We start from the raw sequence: 23,006 nt of genomic DNA, 5'->3' as shown, positions 1-23,006 counted from the left end.
GACCCTCAGTGAATCCCTCTTCCCTGCCCAAATCAGGAGAAAAACACAGGTGGACCAGTGCAGACCTTGCCCCTTTTCTTTACTTTAGCTATCTTTGTCCACTTTGATATTCACAGACCCAGGAGCTTTCCCCAATTTTCCTTTTCACTTTTGCTCCCTGAGCTGCTCGTTTCGGGCTTCCTACAGCTGCTGCCTCGAGGCACTTGGCCGGCCGCGGCAGGGCCGCCGCGCTCCCGCCCTCACCCGTTGGAGCCGTGTTTCCTACACCAGGAGCCTTCCGTGCCGTTCGCTAAACCCGGCTTTAGCTGCTTCTCGCCCCGCGGGCGTCCTCTCCGGAGGCACATCAGCGTCCAAAGCTGCACCGACCCAGCCACTCTCGAGCGGCCGCGGGGCGGGGCGGGGCGGGCCGGTGCGGCCGCGGGCCTTTAGGGCCGGCGGGAGGCGGCGCTGTCCGGTTCCCGCTGGCGGTGCTGGCGTTTCGCGGCCCTGCGCGCCATGGAGGTCGTGTGGGCCGTGGGGCAGGTGGGCGCTGTGTGGGTGGCGGTGGTGCTCGGGCTCATCATGCTGCCCTCGGCGCTGGGCATCTCGCTAGGCATCTCTGAAGCCTATATGTGGGTGCTGGTGAAGACGCTGGAGGTAGGCGGGAGCTCTGGAGAGTAAGGGGGGGTGTTCCCGCTGCTGCGTTCCCCGCGGGGCTGCGCCTCTTTCGCTTCCCCCGGGCCGGCGGGCCGGGCACGGCTCCCTCCGGCCGGGGCGTGTGCGGGGGTGGACATCCCGGAGGAGCGTCTGTGCGCTCCGGTCCCATCGTGTCCTCCTGTAAAGGAGAGCGGGTGGGTCACGTCCTGCCTGGCATAAGCTCTGCACCGCTGTAGTTCCGGGCTTCAAGCCCTCGAGTAAAACTGGAGATCTGTGTTAGTTTTGTGGTTGTGTAGGCTCTGGAGTGCTGCCCCCGAACCCGCAGGAGAGCGGAATAAACCTTGTTACCTAAGGCTGTACCGTGGCCTGGGCGAGGCTGTCGCTGCTCGGTGGCAGCTGTGCTCTCCTTGGGGAAAATGATACTCCACTTGGGGTCATGCTCTCGGAGGGTGTAAAGGTCTGGTGCCAGGAGTGCTAATGCTCACAGACGGCGACTCCCATCCAAGCTGAGCATGTACAGCACCTCAGTTGCCATCTGCCTCTAAATTCTCAGGGATGCCCAGTTTCTCGCAGAAGAACTGCCTTCTGCATGCGGCATATTTAATATGTGTGTGAAAACTCTCCCTCTGAAGCTTATGGTAGTGGAGAGCAATAGTGTTTTTAAATTGTTGCTGCACATGATCAGATATACATCTTTACTACGCTTTTTCCAAGGAGGAGGGGCACCCAAACCAAGGAAACCGCTGTAAGGAGGAAAAGTGAAATGACTCACAGCAGTCAGTGGCCATGCAATATGCATCACTATGTGACTATGGAAAGTAGATTTTGTCTTAATTTCATCTTGTTCTTCGAGGTTTTCAGGCAAGCCTTGTACTTCAGTGCCTGGCTAAAAAAATCCCACCTATTAAATCAGCATTTGTTAAATGCATCTTAAGGCAAAATGGTTTTAGGCTTTTGGGTGGGAATGAATCTGCTCTAAGTAATTTCTGGGACTGTGAATGGTATCAGGATAACTGTTGAGGAGAGAAGATACAGTTGTTAGTGGAAAAAGGATTTGAATAGCAGGAGCTGAGGAGGCAAAGATCACTCTGGCCTGAGGGAGCAATCCAGATGGCCTAGTGAGATAGTCTTGTTTGGATGACTTGCCTTCAGCTGTGAATAATCACAATTTACATTCTTTATTCCTAGATCATTAATCATTATTTTTTAGTGTCATCAAATGTTGCAACAAGAGGTGAGTCAGAATGTTTTGGGCAGAATTGTGGAGAAGTATCTGGCGGCATATTGGTGATGGTTAATTGTGAGAGCTCTCCTATTGCCTTGAGGGAGGAAATAATGTCCACTTTGCGAGTTATCATTACACTTGTGAGTTATCATTACTTTTGCATTAAATACTTTCTGGAGTTGCATGCTGCTCAATATATTAAAAATTAAATTAATACATAATTATATTTGACGTAGATATGATATAAAATAATGTATATATAAAGAAAAGGCAATGAAAAATTGGAAAGTATTCTGAGAAGAGTCAGCTAAATTTGATTTGCTATGGGAGAGTGAAGAAGCTCAATCCACCCAGGTATTCTCCTTATCTCAAATTGGCCTTGCTTTGCCTGTGAATTCTTTGTCCTCAGAATACTTGCATGGGGATAATCCGTGAAAGGAAGTGGTTTGTTGTGGGATGTCTCTACTTCATTTGCTCACAGGTCTGTCTTGGTTAGAAGCCCGACAGAGGATGATTGTCTGCAGCCAGGTCCAAGCAGCACCTGCAAGAACATCTGATGTGTAATATCTAAAGTGTGGATATTAGTCAGAGTAATATTGGGAAAAGTACTGTATCCTTGCATATCAAACGTTCAAGAAGTAGGTTATTTAAATAATTTGGAAGGATGTATTTCCTTTTATAAGGTAAAGCTATTAATAACTATTGTGTTAATAGTAAAATGTGCTGCTAGCAGGGCTACTGAGACTCCCTGGGATGTTGAATTGAGTGTGCACGTTTCCTCCTGAAAAGAGCTTTTTGGCTCTGTGAGGTTACAGGATGCTGAAGTCTCTGATGGCTGAGGCCTTTTTCAGTAGTGTTAACAGCTTCCTTAAGCTTCCTCTTCCGCTCCCAGCCCTGGCCCTCCCCAGGCCTTTTCCCATCTTTTCCAGGAGGGAGGGTGGGCTCTCGCACCTGCAGCGTGTTCAGTCAGGATGTTGCTGCTTTTGTTGCCTCTTTAATGGGCCAGATTACCGGAACTGTCTGCAAAGTGGTGGCTGTTTGTGCATCCCAGGTGATACACTGGCTTTGTCTGTTTATATCCCTTGTCTTGGTGTAGTGGAAGGACACAGTGACTGTGGTTTTTTTCCTGCATGGCCTGTGTTGTCAGGTTACAACGTCTGCTTTATTCGAGTCCATCTATTTTGAGGGTCCAAGTCTGTCCATAGTTCAGGGACAGTTCTACAGTTTGCTGTGATACCTCTTCAGGTCATGTCAAGCAAAACAAGACATCCAAGAATGCGTCTGTGGTGTTCACTTGTTGTGTAGGGTGTGGGATGGAGCAAGTTAAGATGACGGAGGGCTTGTGCTTGATTTTTTTTCTTGCCAATTAAAAAAAAACAACTTTTTCTTCTTGTTTCAGGAGGGCAGAAGCTTGTTTGGTGCTGCAGGCATGATCTGAGAAAAGGGAGAGGGAAGCTCCTTTGAGGAACAAAGTGTTTATGTACTTTCACCATCTGGCATTTCTGACAAGGGACATCAGTTGGTGCACAATAGATTTTTCTCTCTGCTCAGCTGCCTCAGCAAGCACATGCTGCTAAGAAAACGCAGCATGTACAGATGAGGATGTGCTGCTGTTGGGTTGCATTTGACCCTTAAGTACTGTACCAGGAATTACCAGCTTTAAATGGGTATATTTGTTTTCCTCTGTGTTTGTATTTTTTCCCATGTGATAAGGGAAAATGTGTAGAAAATTGTGCTAAAGAAGTATCACAGGCAGCACTTGATATTTGAAAACCTGCTTCCCCCATCATGTGAGTATTCCTGAAAGTGCATGAACTTGCTTCTGAATTACCTTACCAAACTCAGCAAACTTTTAAGAGATTGCTCATTTTTGCCTGTGGCTTTCCTTCCAGTGTTAATAGAAAGATTTTTGGCACCATGTTAGTATGGTTTTTTAAAATGTGGGAGTACTGCTGCAGAAACATCTCTAGCAGCTGTTTGCCCCTATGAGGAGCTAGTCTGGACTAGGCACTTGCTGTCCTGATGCTTGTCAAGTCTCTTGCCACCGAAATATTCCCTACTGCTGAAATGCTGGGGACTGTCTCTTGCAGTCATCACAGCATGCTGCATTGCTTCCTATTTATTTTTCGACATCAACAGATAGCTTAGAATTTTAAATTTAGTGCATCTTTACCCCTTGGTCTCATTTTTGCTCTGTCTTAATCCATTGCCTCTTGTGAACTCTTACTATGATTTGGGGCTGTCGAGGCCCCTGCAAACATGCCATTGGAGCTGTCTTGCCAAGCACTAGAGAATCCAGCCTTTCAGCAAGTCCTTTGTCTTTCATTGAGGACCATAGAGCAGTCACTGTCACGTAGGATCAATTTCTCTATTTCCATCAGATTGTAGAAAATCTGGAGGACTGGTTTGGACTGTGTGTCTCTATATTTGGCAGTAGTAATGCACCCCTCAAGTGATGATCTCTGCTTTATGGATTGCAGCTCACCTTGTTAAATACTTTGGGCATTTTTCCAGTTTGCTGGGTTTTTTTTTTTTTTTTTGGTGTATGCCTTGCTGCCTGAGACAGAGTTGTCAGCAGCACTTTGTACAGGCTGCCCTGCTTGCCCTTTCTAATGGGAAAATTTCATGTGTTTTTTTAAACTGTGTGGTGCATAATACTTGTGAAATATTAAGAAACAAGAAAGCCTGAAGGAAGTGAGGTGTTTAGGTCATGTTTGAGTCAGGAAACAAATAACCTGGTTATTAACTAACATCACATTATTGTCTGTTTCTGGACTAATGGTTTGTTGATGACTGCAAGCGCTTTTAGTGCACTCCCCTTCCCAGTCTCTCGAGGCTTTTTGTGGGGGCTTGCAGTGAGCAGAGAGAGTGCTTCTTGTGTGGCTGGTTTTGCTGGCTGTAATGCACAGCAGATGCTGCACTTGTAGTAGGTGTTGTTCATGTCCTGTGACTGATCCATCAGGGGTTTAACAGCAGCCCCTTGTAACAGAAGCAATTTCTGATACCTTATTATGCTGCCTGTAGGGAAGGTATTTTTGCTGGGCAACAGTGTAGTATTATTCTGTAGCTGGAGGTTAAGCCCAATTTCCTTGTGTTGCAGATGACCTTGGCAATATGAGTGGACCTAGATATGAGGAAAAAAGGACCTCTCTGTGGCAATATGAGTGGACCTAGATATGAGGAAAAAAGGACCTCCCAGTGCCTCCGGTCAAACTGGAGATTGTGGTTGTGCAGGGCCAGTATGATGGACTGATACTCTTGTCCTAGGTATGCCAGGATGCAGCTTCTTCCCTTGAGTCACTGTCAGGATTGTGTGTGGTGCTGGGCATGAGGGTGGGGAAAGGAGAAGGAGATGATGTAAGCTGATAAATAGATGAATCATTGTGGGCTATGACTGCTTGTGTAACTCACTGGCCTCGGCAGCAAGCTTTGCTGACTAATGTCATTGCACAGAGTCAGTGAAGGCATCTATGTAATTGGTATCCTTCAAGGACTGGTGGGCAGAGGAGAATTTGAGAGAGCTTTGAAAGATGCCAGCTCAGATGGTAATGAGAAGAATGTCTTGGAGACATGCCTGGTGTGAATGATGCACCCTTGTTTACAGGGCTTACACTGACTTTTGGAATAGTACTTTAGCAAATTTTGTGCAGAATCTTGAAGTAAATCTCCAGCCTGCGTTAACATAGACCCCAGTCCATTGAAGGCCTTTATGTATGTTTACCACAGATTTAAAAATCAAGAGTCCTTGTATATCAGTAAGTTTGAGAGAGCTGGGGGTTGCCTTCTGCTGTAATTGCATCAATAATTAATGCACCATATTCCAGATCAACAGCTCTTGTCTGAAACTGCTCTCAATTTTACAGCATGTGAACACTGTTAATAATCAAATGCTGTTAAAAAATAACAGCAGCTGTATTCAGAGCTTGCCTTGAAGTAAGAGTTTGTGAAGCTGCTGTAAAAGAAGCTGCTTGACATTCATTTTGCTGATGCCATTCGTGTTACCCTGTAAAGCTAGACTCTTAATTGCTCATTGGATACCTGTCCACCAGGAAGGACTTGCTATGCAACTCTGGTGTGTGGAAGAATTTGGGAAGCTCCTTGGAGGCAGTGCCAGGGGTGTCCCATCAGAATAAGAAGTGCATAGGAGTTGAGAGAGAATGTTTTGCCCTGACTCAGAAATGATTGGTCCTCTTGGTGGTGTTGGTGTTCTTGCCTCACACAAAACAACCCAATAACTGGCATGCAGATTTTGCTGTGTTAAACAAGGTGGCATTGTGTGGGATGTGCTCTGCAATCTTTCTGCTGTGACTCACGTTTGAAGAGATTCCAAGGAATCACCTAAACTAGCACATAAACTTTTGGCTCTGATCCACCAGTGCTTTTAAAAGAGGAACACCAGTGGTCTGTCTTCATGTGATTGCAGATTTCAGTTATCTCTCCCTTCCAAAAAATCATCGAACACGGTTCAGTCAGAGGTGGTGTTAAGGTGGTAAATGAGGTGGAAGGCTGAGCCCCATTTCTTAGGGGAACAGGGCAACACTCTAAGGTGTTCCTAATGATTTGTCTTTTGATCCCAGCAAAGAGTGTCTAGACATGCGATCATAAAATGACCTGTCAGGTTGGCTTTGGAGATAGTCAGACCTCAGAGGCAAAAATCACACATTTAAGAGGTATGAAAAGCCCTTACTAACTCCAGATAAGACAGTTGCTAAGTAGACAACTATCTTTCTCAAGTACTGTCTAGGTCCTCTATGTGTGGCAGTTGCTTAGTGATGTGTAAGTGAATTTGATCTATTGGCTACTTTAGATTTTTTTGAATGTGTTGATAAATTAGAGGTCTTTTCTAGGAGGATAAGGAGGGAGAACTTTGAGGGGAAAGTTGATGTTTTCCTTGCCTAGTGATGTGTGATATCTTCAGATTTTGCATTGCATAATTAAAGCACCCAAGCTACTTTCTTGTCAGCAGTTAGGATACTAAAGTTTCAAAATAAGACTTGTGTTAATGCTTGTAGTTCTGGGATCATGCTGTTTTCTAACTTTACATTTTCAGTCCAGTGGGTAGCCCCACTTTAGAACTATTTTTAATCTGTTCAGGAGTCTGGTGTTTTATACTTATTCCCCAAAGCTGCTTCAAGAGTCCCTACTAAAAACACAGGTCTGCACCAAGGTCCTTGGGACTGCCAGCTCAGCATCAGCTGGAAGAAGCCACTTAGATTTGTGCCAGTGTTATTGAGAGATCGAAAAGACTTGCCAGTCTGCTTTTTGGTCATTTCCTCAGTAGAAGGGAGGCTATGGCTTGTAATTGTTTAATGCTATGATCTCTAATACACAAACACGTTGTTTTCCCCTCTGTGGGATGGATCAGCTCACATTGTGATAGCTCTTTATAGCATAACCTTGTTGTCCTTCAGCATAGGAACCAGCTGAAGCAGCGATGGATGGCACATACTCCTGACTAGCAGGAAGGAAGGGGAATTACTCACGTTACTGCGGGTGGTGTCTCTTTTGTTTCCCAGCCTGGATATAAACAAGCTTTTCACTTGATCAAAGATGAGATTCTGGCTTTGATGGTAGTGCCTTTAATTCAGGTGCCTGAGAATACATGAAAGAATTAGATGTTAAGTAAAAATTTCTCATTTCTTACTCCTTGGTTGCTGGAACATAAATAGTTTTTGGAAATACGATGGATTGAGGTAAGAAGCAAGCTGACGGAGAACTTAAAACTTGTTTGATGTGTCATCTGGTAGATGTGAGTCCTTAGGAATGCCCAAATGTTCCTGACCAAGAGGGAGAGCTGGTCTCATCATGGCCTATTTTATGAAGTGTGCTTAAATCCCCTAAGAGACCTGGCATGGAATGTAAAACTGCCTCAGCCACTGACTTGTGGAGCACAATTCAGTTGTCCCCTGGAGTGCACTGTGCGACCCTTGTACATGATGCCACGCTCTTGTCAGGCTCATGGCAGCGCTCCCATTTCCTGGGAAGGCACAGATAGAGTGCAAAGGGAACTGTCCTCTGCAGACTTTCTCTTTGCCACTGTTCCCCCATCCCCCAGGTGGGCTGCTGCACCTTTCTGGAGTTAGATGGACCTGAGGAGCAAAGGTCGGACCACTTAGGAAGAAGCAATGTGCTTTTCTGAATAAGGCTGATAAATGTATCTGAGCAGTAGAAACTGACTTGAGTTACATGACCCTGCAATTTCTCTGCTTTGGGAAGATTGCACTGCCTCCTTTGCATAGCAAAATATCAAGATACTGCAGTATAGAGGGGTATTGCAAGCTTTTGGGCATTACAAAGGCCTGTCTCAATAACCTGTGTCCTCATGATTTGTGCTGAGGCTCAGGCTTTGACACAGCCTAGAATGAACCCATAACTGCAGGATTTCTGTAGCAAGAGCTTTTTGAAGAGAATGTTACATTGTATTTCTGAGCACTGAACAAAGTGTTCTTCCAGGTTTTGATTATCCCTTTGAGAAGATTGGAAAGATGAAAACTTTTTTTTTTTTTTTTTTTTCTGCTGGTGTGTATGGCTGAGACCATTAGCCAAATATGTTCTTCTGTGTGATAAGTGACTTAGCTGTTTGTGGAGATACTATTTTGTTGAATGCAGTGGTTCAAGTCAGGTCAGAAATGATTGCATAAATGTATTTGCTGGTCCCTCTGTACCCCCAAATCCATTCCATAGACAAAACGTAAAATGACAGTGCTCTGAATAGGTTATTCCTTGAACATTGTTTTGGTTTGGTATTTCCCAGAGCTTTTAAGGTCACAGTACTGCTAAGAATGTAGCCAGAAATTTACTTGAAAGTACTTGAGTACTACAGAAAGAACTGAGTTATTGCTGCAGTTAAAATTAATTCCTGGAAGAGCTATTGCCTTAGCAGCAGCAGAACTGAGAAGGAAGGGGCTCTCTGTAGCTCACCCTAAAGCTGGTGAATTGGCCTGTTTTCATGCTGCTCAGAGTTTCAGAATGAGAGCTGAGAGAGTTGAGGTTGTTCAGCCTGGGGAAGAGAAGGCAACTCTAACACATTGCCCAGAGAAGCTGTAGACTCTCCATCCCTGGAGGTGTTCAAGACCTGGCTGGATGGGGCTCTGAGCAACCTGATCTGGTAGGTGTACCTTTCCGTGGAAGGGGGTTGGAACTAGGTGATCTCTAAGATCTCTTCCAACTCAAACCATTCTACGATTCTGTGAAGATGCCAAGAAAGAAGCAATTGCAGAGTCAAGGGAAATGGCAGGTTTGTTCAGTTTGTTCAGCTTGGAAAATTCTTGGGTGCTATCCTTTTTGGATTGAGTCTGAATTTAATTGAAATTTCTCATGACTGCAAATGCTGGATTTGGTTTTTAGTGAAATCAGCTGTGTGCAGGCTTCAGTTTCACTTAACCCAGTTAGGACTTTTTTTTTTTCTTCACTATGATGAAACTACTCTGAAGGGAGACAGTCTAGGTTGTAATGTGTCTGTCAGCTTTGTGAACACGTGCTGTGTGTGTTCTGTGTCTGCCTCAGCTCCTGGGGCTTTCCATGCAGCCTGGTCTCGGTGGCTGCTGTGGCAGTAGCAAGTCTGACAGAGGCCTTTTGGGCTCTTGGTGGCTGTGTACCTGAATTGGAACTGAAACAGGTGTCGAGCACTGCTCTCTGAAGACTGAAAGCAGAGTTGAGAAGTACTGACTAGCATTCAGTGTTGTTTTGGTTTGGTTTTTTAAATTATTAATTACTCTGAGTTTCTTCATAAGAACTGTGTATGGGTTTAGGTTTGTGGACACATCTGAGGAGGATGGATGATAATTACCTGATGAAGATATTCTTTGACAATCATAATGTGTCTTTGACTAACTGTTGGGTTTTTTTGGTGACTTTTTTCCTTACGTGAATGCTGCATTTGTGAAATTAATGTTTTCTTCCTGTTCAACAGTGGGCCACTATCCGGTTACAAAAAGGTGCCAAAAAGCTGCAGATGCCACAGACTCCTACTGCCAATGGTGAGAGCTTGGGGTAAAGTCACGTTTATGAGACTAATACGATTTTGGAGTACTGAGGCCTTCTCAAATGAAGCAGTTAGATGTGTGCATGAGAGAACCTGAGAATAGGTGGGGTGTTACATGCTCACTGAAAGTCATGGTTTATCCTCAGGCAGCTGCTCACTCGCTGCCCCAGCGGGACTGGGGAGAGAATCGCAAGGGTAAAAAGCCTGAAAAACCATGGGTTGAGATAAAGACAGTTTAACAGGGAGATCAAAAGTCTCACACACAAGCAAAGCAAAACAAAGAATGAATTGCTTGCTTTCCCGCGGGCAGGCCGAAGGACAGGGCCCCATCATGGGTAACAGTGACTTGGGAAGAAAAACACTATCACTCCAAATGTCCTGCTTTCCCCCTTCTTCCTTCCACTTTATATCCTGAGCATGATGCCATATGGTCTGGAAGGTCACTTTGGGTCACCTGTCCAAGCTTTGTCTCCTCCCACTCTCCCAAGCACCCCCAACTTCCTCACCAGCCTGGTTGTATGAAAAGCAGGAAAGCCCCTGGCTCTGTAAATCCTGCTCAGTAATAACAAAAACATCTCTATATTATCAACTGTGTGTTCAGCACAAATCCATAACACAGCCCCATACCAGCTACTGTGAGTAAAATTCACTCTACCCCACTGAAAACCAGCACGCTTATATATCTAATTTTGCAATGCTACTGTCTAGCAAACAGTTCCTGCAGTATAAAATGCTGCTTTTACTGGCTTATACTGAGTCATTGAAAAATCAGGGGATGAGGAAATGAAGGTATGAAACAACATGAAATTTAACAGCACCAAGTAGAGCCAGTTGATATGGAAATTTGATGGAATTTTTTTGTTTAAATATGAGGTTAATTTTCATCTCAAAATTTGTCTTTACACTGATGCTTGCAGGGTTGCTGGCCAGTTATCTCACTCCTAACAGCATTAGAGTGCGCTTAAACATTGCCTGAAGAGATTTAAGTGTTTGTTGGACAACACCTTTCTTTCCCAAGCTGAGTGCTTTTCCTGTGGTAGGACTGCAAGTTGAAGGTGTGTGGTGGGCTTGGTTTTTTCAGTCTGTGGCTATTGACCTTTTAGTCTCTGAAGTTAGTATCAGTGTTTGTCAAACTTCTTACACTCACTGTCTGTAGAAAGACAGCTGAAAATTTGCTTAATCTTTCTTCCTTTAGCCTAGTTTTGAAATTATTTCTTTAACTATATCTTAACCCATACTGTGTGTGAGTTGTGGTAGACCAGTAGGTCAGAGTTGTCTTTATGACTTTGGAGCCATGAGAGAAACAGGAAAGAGGAGAAGGCTGAACAAAGCATTGCAGTCAGCACTTGGTTTCCTCCCTGTTCCTGAGTGCTTCAGTTTTGTTATTCAATTGCTCTGTTTTGACAGCATTTGGCAGCAGTGTGAGCATTTTTTGTGTGTTCCCTCCTTAGGCTGCACAACTGGAAACAGGCCCAGCCTGCCAGTTAGCAGACAAGTCAGCTGTTACCTGAGCCTGTGGATTAGCTCATGTAAACATGATCCAGTAGTGGGGACTGAATTGCTGAACCGGGTATGTGTGTTTCAGCTCCAAAGGGATACCCTTATCAATACTGCAAACACTGGGATCGCATTGTCTGCAGGCCAGGCATGGAACTGGCTTCCATGGCAGCAGATGCAATTGTCAGCATCTGTGATAATCAACTGGAGGTACTGCACAGCACCTCGGAAAACAGGTTAAAACTTGTCTTGCTTAGTTGCTGACTTTCAAGTGGCTGAGAAAAAGTACATCGTATATAACTTACCAGTGTCCTGAAACTTGTGGCATTTTTAGGGAGGAAAGGGGGAAGGGCAAGGTTAGCGGTCCTTTCAGCTAATTGTCAGTGACATGTTGTCTGCTTCTCAGGTTGTCAGTGATGTAGGAAGATACCCTTTTTCTTCCTGTAAGGCTGATGGTGCCCCATCACCATGGGTCATGGTGAGAGGGCAGTCATGGGTGTCATGGGCCAGTGAGAGGGCAAGAGACCCTACTGTGCTGCTTTAGCTGCACAGTAGGAGCTGTCATCCTCCTAGACAGCTGATCATTCTTACACATAGTTGTTTCTTCTCTAGTAAACAGACATCAAGAGAGAGAGGTCCTAGCTAGTAGATTGTTTTTTGAACTATCCTTAAAAAAAAGCTACAAGTAGCTATTTCTCCTGCAGCTGAAGGGTATGTAGTGTTAATATGTGCTGTGTTCAGAACCTGCACGAAGCCGAGTGTAGTTTGTTGTCTGGATGACTATTAGAGATAGTAAAAATGGCCTGAGGTAATTCATATAGATGATTGTGTGCAGGCTGTGTTCAAGCAGTCTTATGGGTGGGGATACACAATCACAGTGGTAGCCTGAAGCCCAGGCTGTGTTCAAGCAGTCTTATGGATGGGGATACACAATCACAGTGGTAGCCTGAAGCCCTTTTTAATGTCCTTCATATATCTGAAATAAAAGGTTAAAATCTTTCCCCACTGGAGGTGGCTCTTTCTGCTGGAAGCTGGAATCTTACCTGTTCCTTACATGAGAAAGTATGGGGAGACATGTGGTGCCAAGCTGTGCTCCATATCTTCCTCCTGGGAATTTTTAAAGCATAGGAGTAACGGACTTGTGATTAGGAGTTCCTGGCTGTGGAAGAAAGTCCTTGAGGATCAGGGCATGTATAGGTTTAACAGTGCATTATATAAGTTGGTGTCCACTGAGGTAACAGAACATGAGCAGACAGAGAAACCCAATTGCATTACACAATATTTACTGAGGGAGGAGGAACTCCTACTGATAATGAATTACCGAGCAGTTGATTAAAACAGGGTAAAGGTACATGTTTGTGTGTGTGTATGCACCTATGTATAAGTGCTGAAAGGATGTGTGTATCATCTCTTATGATTTTCCTGACCACTCAGCCAGTACAAGGAGGTGGGTCAGCATAGGAGGGAGCACTGTAGATGTATGTGCAAAGTCAAGCACATTTCCTGTTTCCTGGCAGAGCAAAAATGGTCCTCCACAAACACTTTGAAATTGTGTCCCACAGTAAAAAAAAAAAAAAAACAAAAAAAACAAAAAAAAAAAAAAAAAAAAACAAAAACCAAAAAAAAAACCCAACCAAACAAAAAAAGCATCCCCAAAACCAAGTGGGCATGACTGAAGAGACACCACCTTTCTCTGCAGTGTCAAATCCAGTGTACTTTACATCTCTTGGCAGAAAGGACTGCCAGTGCCCCTGTGTTGGTGGTGTGATAAGAAATAGTTTCAAGAGAAAAGTTGGCTGATGTAGTTACTTGAGGAATTATGTGGTGCTGTCACCTCAAGATCCGTCTCTGCTAGAGGGCAGTTTGTGCTGGACCCAGTGGTAGCTCTTGGCTTAGTAGGTGCTTGGAGGTTAGGTGTCTATCTCACTGCAGCTGAATCACCAGTTCTCAGCTCTGTGTGGGTGCTGGCTGTGTTGTCTTCAAGGTGGTGGGTTTAAAAAAGACAAAAGTATTAATAAGAGATTTGAAAATTACATTAAATAAAAGAAAGGCTTATGCAAATAATGTTAGTAGTATCTAGTTACTACATAAGTAGATACTACTAAGGAGCTAATTACTTGATACTACTAAGTAGATCTACTTGCTTTGTAAGTAGATGGTGTTAAATTTGAGCCTGGTATAATTAGTTAACTGGAGCATGTGAACTTGCAGGCTTGGGGCTAGCACTGCAATATTGAGGAAAACTGTGACTGTGGCTTGTTTTTTGTTGAGAGTAATGTTTGCTGTACTCCTGCATAGTGCTGTCTTTGGCAAGCTCAGCTCTGCCCATGGCCAAGGGATTAAAGGCCATTAAATGTGACTTGTGATTACAAGAAGGCTAAGTACATCACCAGAGCAGCATGTGTCTAATTCTGTTTGTAATACCTTCATGTACTGCTGAGATCTTGGCTTGGAGTAGCTGTCCCAAGGCTGCAGGGCAGCTGGTGCATGGTGTCATGTGTGTCATGTGACTACGACAGCATAGGCTGATGAGGCTAGACATTCCAGCCTGCTATCTCAGCTTGCTAGCAGTGTGATAAACTTCACAGCTGGGTTTAGCTGGGAAGCTGGAGCTAGATGGGCCAGATGCTTGAATGGTGCTGAAGAAGGGGGAAGGATAAGGGCTGGATAAGGAGGAAACATTCCCAGCTCTGGGAACTGGAGAAGATGGGTGGTACTTGTGTGATGGGTGCCGGTGTGTTCCCCTGGTTTCTTGCCTACAGTTTCCAGCAGCACGGAGCAGACAGGTCGCAGTGACTCACCTGCAGTCCTGGATATTTCACAGTTTGGAGACTTTCTGAGTGCAAGGAAAATTGAATCAAAAACTAGAGCTCTGATTTGGGCTTAACGTATGACATAAGCGTAGTCCATTTTGATAAATGTTTGATGTGATGATGCTTGTATAATTTAGGTCCTGAAGAGCATGTGGCTTTTTGGATGTGCCAGATTAATGGTTTATATTTGTACGCTTGTCATAGGATGATGTAGTGAGGTGGCCTGCTGGCACAATTGGAAGTTGTGGCTGCCAGGTTCCAAGCTGAAGGTGTCGATAGGTTTTGTTGCAATGTTGTTGTTCTTTAGTGCTTGCCTCAGTGGCTTGTGGTACTTGTATCTTGGAGCTTCCCGTGTTATCCCATATGTGCCATATCTGTATGTGCAATAAGATTTTCCATATCACTTGTAATTTAAATGTCACAATTATTGGCACAGGAAATATATTGAGAGATTTTCTGCTGACAAGACTTAACTGAGAGGAAGATTTTCTACAAAACACATCCTAGGATGTGGAAAGTTCCTAGTAGCTTGACAAAATTGGATGTCCTTTCCCATTTTTTTTTTTATCTCAGCATGGAATGAGATTTTGCAATTTTCAGAGGATGTCTGACAGAGTGGCAACCTGAACTTGGACCTCTGTAATAATCCAAGTTGAGTGTCTCAGGGGATGGTTTTTCTGGTTAACTGTTACTCCAGATTTCTTCAGTCATCAGTTTCTGGAGCCAGACTTGCTTACCAGCAAGCAACTACTTGATCTTTGTTTAGCTTACACAATTTGTTCTTGCCTTTGAAAGCTCTGATGAGAAGTTTGTGCTTATCAGACCATAAGCTTATTAAAAAATGAACATGTTGGAGGAAGGGGAATAATTCTTGTTTGCACTGCAGTTCTGAACTCTCCAGGTTTCTCTCCAGGCATTATGTGGCCAGAGTTCAGCTGAAACAGTTGTTGGTGCTGAACTAAATCGAGGCTCCACTAGGCACAACTTTCTTTGATGTAGAGTTTTGGAGGGTTTTTCTTTGTTTGATTTTAAGTAAAATTTAAAAAATTTTGTGGTCTGCCTGTACTTACAGGAAATATTAGTGCTGTGATGGCAGGGAGGTGTGTTTGGTTCAGAGCTGCACAGTGTTGTGGTCTGGGGCTTTGGCACTATTGGGGCTGTGGGACATCAGAATGTCAGACGAGATCGGAATAGGGAAGCCTCCATCAAGGAGATTGAATGCCCTTAAATACACAGAGCACGGGAGGGAATGGAAAGGCCAAGGTCTCACTTTGTTTCTTCTGAATGCATAAAAGTCCTGAATTAAGTTTGATTTGGGAACATGCCAGATGGTGCGAAAGGGTTTGCCTTTTTGCTTCATGTTCAGTAGGTAACAATTTGGTATAGCTGCTGCTCAAGGTGTTGGTGTGAGGAAGGGGAGCTGGAAGTGGCCTCCTGCAGGGTGTGCTGTGTTCAATTGCAGTTTCTCTTCCTGTCCTAGGAGGGTCTCTGACAGTAAATTTGTCTTCTTGAGTAATACAGTAGAGTGACTAGTGGTCTGGAGGGTGACTGTTAGTTACATGACAGAATTATTTTCTCAGGTGGTTACCCTTTTCCTTCCCAAGGTATCATTGAAAGGGATGAAACGCCTATGGAGAAAGAAATTGCACTTCTGCATCGAGCAGACTTCGAATTCTCCCACATTTTTTACTTCTGCAGAAAGGGGTTTGAGGCTATTGTGGAAGATGAAGTTACTCAACGATTTTCCTCAGAAGAGCTGCTCTCCTGGAATCTGCTCACAAGAACTAATGTCAACTTCCATTACATCAGCCTGAGGCTGACTGTTGTGTGGGTCATTGGGGTGGTAGTGCGGTACTGCTTCCTGCTGCCCCTACGGTAAGCTATGTTGTTGAGGGGTTTTGTCAGCCTGGGAACAGGTAAATTTGTGTGTTCTTGGTAAATGTCATCTCAGCTTTCTTTAACACAAAAGCAGCATTGGCAGATATAAAATATTAACTTGCTTAAAGGCTCCTTTTATGTTAAGAAATGCTTATTTGCTTTGGAGAGTAGAGTAGAGCTGGTGGTCATCTTTTCCATGAATGATTCCCCTAAGTCGATGTGTATTAGCAAAATAAATGTAAGCTCTAAACCTCCCTGACACTGTGTGCATGGGAGTATCTGTGTCTGCTGCCTTTATTACACCATGACTTCAAGCAACAGGTTAGGGAATTGCTGAGTTAGAGAACTGCATATGTCAAGTATCTGAGGAATAATTGGATTTCTGCAATCCCTTTCCATTTTAAAGAGGGAAAAGTGTTATTACAATGAGCAAAGGTTTAATATCTGTTTTGTCTGTAGCTTTAGCCTTGCTGCCATCGGGATTACATCAATGATTGTGGGAACAACTGTGGTGGGACAGCTGCCAAATGGCAGGTAGGTACTGTGTGTGAGGAATGAACTCACCAAATTGCATCATTGCAAACAGCTGAAGATTAGGAGTAGACAGATTTTTATAACAGACTACCAGTAGTCCATTCCACCCACAAATTTGTGGACCTTGTTTTAGTGACATTTTGAATTTGGGCTGAGGTTGGGTTCTTGTCAGTCTTGGCACTGAGGTTGATGATTTCTGATGGGTTCCTGCTGCTGCCATGAAATACTCAAATGGAGCATTGTAGGGCAGGTAGTAGTGTTGGGATGAAAAACACCCAGCAAAGAGAGGACAGCTGTGCCTAGCTAAGTGGTGCCAAGGGCATGATGTATCTTGGCTGAGCTGCTGTAGCAAGTGAGTGGTAGAGCTGGGAACATCCCTCTGTGCTTCAGAATACCAGGGAGATTTCAGCCCTGAGTTGTGTTGAGTAGGCTGGAGAATATTGCATATGCATCTAGCTGCTTTCCAGGATGCTTCAGATGTCTAATTTCTTTCAGTGTGAAAAACTACCTGAGCGAAGTGGTTCACCTCACATGCTCCCGCATCCTTGTCAGAGCTCTGTCTGGTACTATCCATTACCATAACAAGTGAGTGAGCAAAAGTGTGTATATGCATATATGTGTGTGACATCCCATTGGAGATGGGGATTGCTCTCTCCTGAGCTGCAAGCTGATGTTGCACTCTAGAGGCTGACTCACCTGACAGCTTCATGGAACTATTTGGTGTGTAATGTGGTGCTTAATGCCCTAGCAGTCTAACAAAAAATATGTAATTGCAGGGAAAACAGACCTCAGAAGGGAGGAATTTGTGTTGCCAACCATACATCACCAATAGATGCGATCATTTTGACAAATGATGGATGCTATGCAATGGTATGAGGAGATCTAAGATAACCCCAGAAGGGGGAAAGATTGTGGGGTATTGCTTGTGGACTTCAGTACTTAACTTTCACAGCAGAGATGTTTGCTTGAGCACTGGTCACTGGAGAAAGTGTAAATTATGTTGAAATTGGTCTATATTATGTGCTGGAGAAGCTGTCCTTGGACTTTCAATGCCAAGCTCTTCCTCTGTTGAAGTACCTGAGATTACTACCATGTAAGTGTCTCGATTCTTTCAAGTGAATGCATTTTAAGAGTTCTGTGGTCATTGTTCAGTCCTGGCTTGCAGCCTCCCAGTGCATTTGGGTTTGTTGGATGTTTTTGGAGGGTTGGAGAGGAGGAAGTTCTGCCTTTCAGGTGTCTCGGATACTGATGTGCTTTACTGGACTTGCAGGTGGGCCAGGTTCACGGCGGGCTGATGGGCATTATCCAGCGAGCCACGGTCAAGGCCTGTCCTCACGTCTGGTTCGAGCGCTCCGAGATCAAGGACCGCCATCTAGTGACAAAAAGGTGAGCTGTGTGCTAGGTTGCCTCCCTGGAGAGGCATTGGGCAAAGACCTGGATTTGGGAATGAGTTAGAGGGGTGGTGTGCAGCACACTGCATCACTCAGAATGACCTGAGTGTGCTTGTTTGTGTGGGCTTTGGTGCAGTACACTGAGGTCAAAATGTCAGGTTTCCAGGTCACCAGGGAAGGCTTTGAAACATTTATGCAGCGTGTCATGATTTACACCAAAGGTTCTGGGAAGCTTTGGATTGCAGACTGTCACAAATTATCTCAGTTGGGAAGCCATCAGCATAATAACTAATGTCTGATGAATTCAAGTGTGTATTTTGAAACAATATGAAAATACTTAAATTCTGGTACTTCCTGTTGGAGAAGAATACTGATGATAAAATTGGCTTTCTGTGACAAAAGCTCAGTATCACTGGAAATTGTGAGCCATTAGAAATAAAAAGCTTTATTTGTTTGGGTTAAAGGCAAAATATCTTTTTATAAGAACCCCAAAGGGGTTCCTCTAGAAGGCAGATTCAATTGGCCCCTCCCCACAACCAGTTCTGGAAAAAAAAAAACTTCCTTGGAGAAAATTGGAAAAAACTGTTTATTAAACAAGAAAACCTAAATAATATTAAACAATGAAATTTCTTGCCACTCCAAAAGAGGGACAAACTCAGAAAAATCCCCCCCCTCCGGGCTGCAGCTCAGCTCTCTGTCTCTTACCAGTCCCTCCAGCACTGGAAATGCCGTGGCCCAGGCCCAGCCCGCCGGGCCACAGGTGCGAGGTGCTGCTGCTCTTCTGGGTGTCCAGTGTACAAAAGTGTTTTTTTGCAGGATGTCACCAAAAGCATACCTGTGAGTACTGTAGTACAGGGATAAAAATTCTTCCTAATTTGTAGAGAACTTTTTAGGTTAATTTTGACAGGTTAACTTCTTCACTGACTTATTGGCCTCTGCACAGCAGGACAGCTTTGCCAAGTTGTCCAAGTGTTATTCAAGTACTGTGAGCTGTAGGCATTTAGAAATCCCCATTTTAAGAAATATGCTGTTAAGTAGCAGAGGCTGGATGGACCACTGCATCAATATGTCTTTTTCTTATGTAGGCAATTTCTTGAAAGTTGAGTGGATCAGAGTTAGACTGGCTTAATGGCATATAATTGTTGGCTTCTCTGACAGTCATTAGTAAAACAATGCAGGGGAAAGAAAACAGGATGTTGCCTCAATGTAATGTTCCAGGGGCCTAAGGGATGGCTGGCACAAAGCTTCAGTTTCTGTAGGGAAAAAAAAAAAAAAAAAAGCAAGTACAAATTAGTGTCTAGTAAAAAGCTTTGGTTTCATGCATATGTAATACATAAAGCATATGCCTGGGAAAAGAAGAGTGGAAAGGAGCTGTTTTTCAAGCTTTTAAGCTTTCCTTCTGCTTCCACAGACTCAGGGAACATGTGGCAGATAAAAGCAAGCTCCCAATCTTAATTTTTCCAGAAGGTAAGAAGCTGAACTACTTATCTCCATTCAGTGTACATGTCATCCCTGTTCTTTTTTCATGGTTTCTGCTGCTAAAAATCTATCTTCGCCTCTGGCTTCAACTTCGTTAGGGCATTCCTGTTTTTCATCTTTAATATAAGATGAATATACATAGAGACAACGCAATACTGTCCTTGCACGTTGCTTCTGGCAGAAGCTGCAGGCAGAAGAAGGGGAAGCATGTTTATTTTGCCCTGAGATTATGAATTTGCCGTCCTACAGATATAACCTCAGCATTGTGCTTTTTATCTTGCACATCTTCTGGCTTCATTCAGAGTCAGTCACGAGACAAAGGCTAAAAGTAAGCAGGGGTGAGATGCTTGACTCAGCAAGCAGCAAATGCATGCCCTTTATGGGTAAGACCTGTCTGTGGATGTTGTGTTGTACTGAAATGGCTGTGTGAAGCAATGACTTTGTCTTCTGGACAGGCACCTGCATAAACAATACATCTGTGATGATGTTCAAGAAGGGGAGCTTTGAAATAGGAGGGACAATCTATCCTGTTGCGATCAAAGTAAGTGGAAATAGCTGGCTGCTTAATTTCAGAGTTTGGGATGGGTTTTTGTCAGAGGGGCAGGAAGCTGTCTCAATACAGCTGCTATTAAAAGCACAGTAGACCTGGCAATTGGGTAGATGCTGTGGATGGCTCCTGGAGAATAAGTGGCTGAAATTAAAGTGAAGTCCTTTGGCCTATAGAGCCTGGCTGGTAGGCCTGATGGGGTCAGCTTCTTCCTCCAGAAAGCTGGAAGGAAGAGAAATCCAGCTAGTCCTTCCCAGTGCTGAAGGGAAGCATCCTGCTCACAGCAGACTTAATTCTTTCGGCTGTTCAGGCAAATGGGTGATATCTGCTGTGGTTCTGCCATGTAATCCCAGGTCTGAGAGGCTGTGATGGTCTGGGGAAAGGCTTAATCATTTTTTGTGATCCTTTGCAGTATGATCCTCAGTTTGGAGATGCTTTCTGGAACAGCAGCAAATACAATATCGTGAGCTACCTGCTGCGAATAATGACCAGCTGGGCCATCGTTTGCAATGTGTGGTACTTGCCACCAATGGTTAGAAAGGTAATCCAGCATCTGGTTGCCTGACTGCTATTTTAAAACTTGACTTTGTCTGCAAGTGCACTTTTATTCTTTTTTTCCCCCTAAACTTCAGCCCACCTCCTGTCTCCAAATCAGTTTTATACTGCATTTTTGTCAGTGCTGACTGATGAATGATTGGACTCTGCTTTTCCTGATGAAGCTTGGTACCATCAGCAGTGCATCAAATATACCAAGGATAGCAGTAAATGCAGTGCTGTAATGTTCCATCTTGTTGAAGCAAAATTTTCTCCTAATTTCAACACTAAGAGAAAAATGAGTTATCACATGGGAACATCAGATTATGATGTTGGCATAAGGAATGGGTGTGGAAGTGAGCTAATTTTAGGAGGCAACAGATAAAAAAATGTTAAGAAAGTCTGCTTCCATTGACTTCTCTCTATGTTGAATTTGTGGCTCTTGAAGGAAGATGAAGATGCTGTTCAATTTGCCAACAGAGTGAGGTCAGCCATTGCTCGCCAAGGAGGACTGACTGAACTCCCATGGTGAGTGATGACCTCCTTGTTAGAATTCATGGACTATTTGTGATTAGTTTGACTGATAGGTGCTTCCCTCCTTAGCTTTGTGACAAATAACATTCAACATCACTTTATTCCACTCAGGGAAAACAATGGATTAACTCCATATGCACGTATGTGAAAGTAAAAGATGTATGAAGTCTTTGGAATGTGTAGCATGCAGTGAGTCTTATCTAAAGGCTTGATGCTTTTGAATTAGGTCCATTCACAGTTGTTTCTCATGTTGAGATTAAGTAGCAAAAGTGAAGTTTCTTGGCAAATCTGATGAACAACAAAAAATAAAACAGGTCTTGAGGCTTTCTGCTCTGATTTCTCATGTCTTGCCTCAGTAAGTAGCAGGATAATGCCTAGATTTCATATGACACAAACTTGAAAGCAAAATTCAGATGATGAGAATGAGCAAATGGATTCAACTATGAGACCCAGTTCTGAATAATGTAAGGCAAGACACAGCTGTAGTGTTGCAGAAAATTGACTGCCTCTACAGTCTGGGGAAGTAGCATCCCAGATTGCCAAAGATTTCTATTGTAGATACAGCATGTTACCAACATTAATAGACTGCTTTAATGAGCTGAATTGAAAATTTGAACTGCATAAGCATTGTGCTTAAAGTGAAGGTTTTAATAAATGTGCTTGAATTGAATGTTATAGAAGTTCTGAAGAAAAGCCTTTAATAATAATAATTTAGATTGCCTACCTTAATCAACTGTAGAGTTTTAATGTAATGCATAGTTTGATAACAATAGCTATAACAGCCCTGATGGTTTACTGTTCCCTCTTTGTTCCAGGGATGGAGGACTGAAACGAGCGAAAGTCAAAGATACTTTCAAAGAAGAACAGCAGAAAAACTACAGCAAAATGCTAGTGAGAAATGGATCAGTAGGAAGCTTGTCTGTAGAAACTGAGTCAGACTGAATGGTGGTTCTTGAAAAGTAACTTTTCACTACCAGCCTTAGCAGGAATGTGGTTTTTTAAATTAAAAAAAAAAAACTGTCAGAAAATAGAGCAAGAAAACAACAAAATCCTTCATTGTGTGTATTCATATTCTCTGTGTGACTGGTGCAGAGCCTGCCAAGGGCAGTGTCTCTGTGTTCTTCCCTATTCATTCTTTCACTATCCTGCCCTTCTCCATCTTCATGTGATGATGCACTGCAGCTCCTGGTATTCCCAAGGTGAATGCCTGCAGAGTTAGAAGATGAAGAAAACACCCCAGTTTTTCTGAGTTTGTAAGGATGAAGGGAAGTACACTGAACAGATGCTGTCAGGACACTGCTTGTGAGGATAGAAGATACCTCTTGTTCATGGTACTTTAAAGGTTTAAACATAACAAAATTTGTCTCTTTATTTTCCTGTTGCTCACAGATTTTTTGTTGTAGATGACTTAAATCACATGCTTTAGGATGTTCTCAGAACTGTGAGATGGACTCTTTTTATTAGCTTGCACTTGGATGTGCAAGGAGGGAATGCAAGCAAGGGTTGCAGAAACCCTACAGGATGGGAAAGGTGCGCACAGACCATGGAATGTGAGGAATTTGGTGGCCTTATAACATGGTATTGCCTTTATTGAGAACTGCTGCCTGAGGGAAGATAAGGGCAAGTGCTCAATGTCCCTGTCCAGTGCTGCTGTTGAAATTGCTTTCTTGAACTGTGGAGCTGTAAAGGTAAGGTACAGTAAGGGTTGGATAATGTAGGGTTTGACAGATGAATCTTTTTGTCAGGAGTGCCCATCTGCAAAAATTGTTGTTAATGGCTTGACATTCTCAAGAGAGCCACTCCAGAAACCCATCTTGTGTTTCCTGGGCTAGCAATAGCTATCACAACTATAAACATAGGATTAGTAAGTCAGCTTTGATATGAGACATGGCATGTCCAAATCTGCAATATATTGCTGTCTGAATGTAATGAAAAATAAATTCTATATTTCTAA

The 23,006-nt window shown here is 43.6% G+C and overlaps 1 protein-coding gene across 2 annotated transcripts; it reads left to right on the top strand.

Moving 5' to 3' along the window:
* Positions 1-471: 471 nt before the first annotated feature.
* On the top strand, positions 472-23,006 carry LOC137472578 (glycerol-3-phosphate acyltransferase 3). Of its 2 annotated transcripts, none has more exons than XM_068187845.1 (12): positions 472-636; positions 9,774-9,840; positions 15,760-16,030; positions 16,493-16,567; positions 17,063-17,152; positions 17,344-17,437; positions 17,838-17,953; positions 19,370-19,425; positions 19,893-19,978; positions 20,397-20,525; positions 20,967-21,046; positions 21,868-23,006. In XM_068187845.1, the coding sequence occupies exons 1-12, from the start codon at positions 496-498 to the stop codon at positions 21,992-21,994; spliced, it is 1,332 nt and encodes a 443-aa protein (XP_068043946.1). In that variant the 5' UTR covers positions 472-495; the 3' UTR covers positions 21,995-23,006. The 2 variants fall into 2 exon arrangements, with proteins under 2 accessions (XP_068043946.1, XP_068043947.1); XM_068187846.1 differs by lacking the exon at positions 472-636 and adding an exon at positions 11,297-11,415 and having other exon boundaries at positions 9,816-9,840.

This window comes from Anomalospiza imberbis, chromosome 4, assembly GCF_031753505.1.
Source record: "Anomalospiza imberbis isolate Cuckoo-Finch-1a 21T00152 chromosome 4, ASM3175350v1, whole genome shotgun sequence".
Classification (NCBI taxonomy): Eukaryota; Metazoa; Chordata; class Aves; order Passeriformes; family Viduidae; genus Anomalospiza; species Anomalospiza imberbis.
This window is presented reverse-complemented; position numbering and strand designations above follow the sequence as displayed.

Bases quoted from the DNA above. Each gene is read 5' to 3' on its own strand.
- LOC137472578 (XM_068187845.1), top strand. From the start codon at position 496: ATGGAGGTCGTGTGGGCCGTGGGGCAGGTGGGCGCTGTGTGGGTGGCG. The intron at 19,426-19,892 runs GTAAGAAGCTGA...TCTTCTGGACAG, and splicing joins AATCTTAATTTTTCCAGAAG to GCACCTGCATAAACAATACA. The intron at 20,526-20,966 runs GTAATCCAGCAT...TGGCTCTTGAAG, and splicing joins TGCCACCAATGGTTAGAAAG to GAAGATGAAGATGCTGTTCA.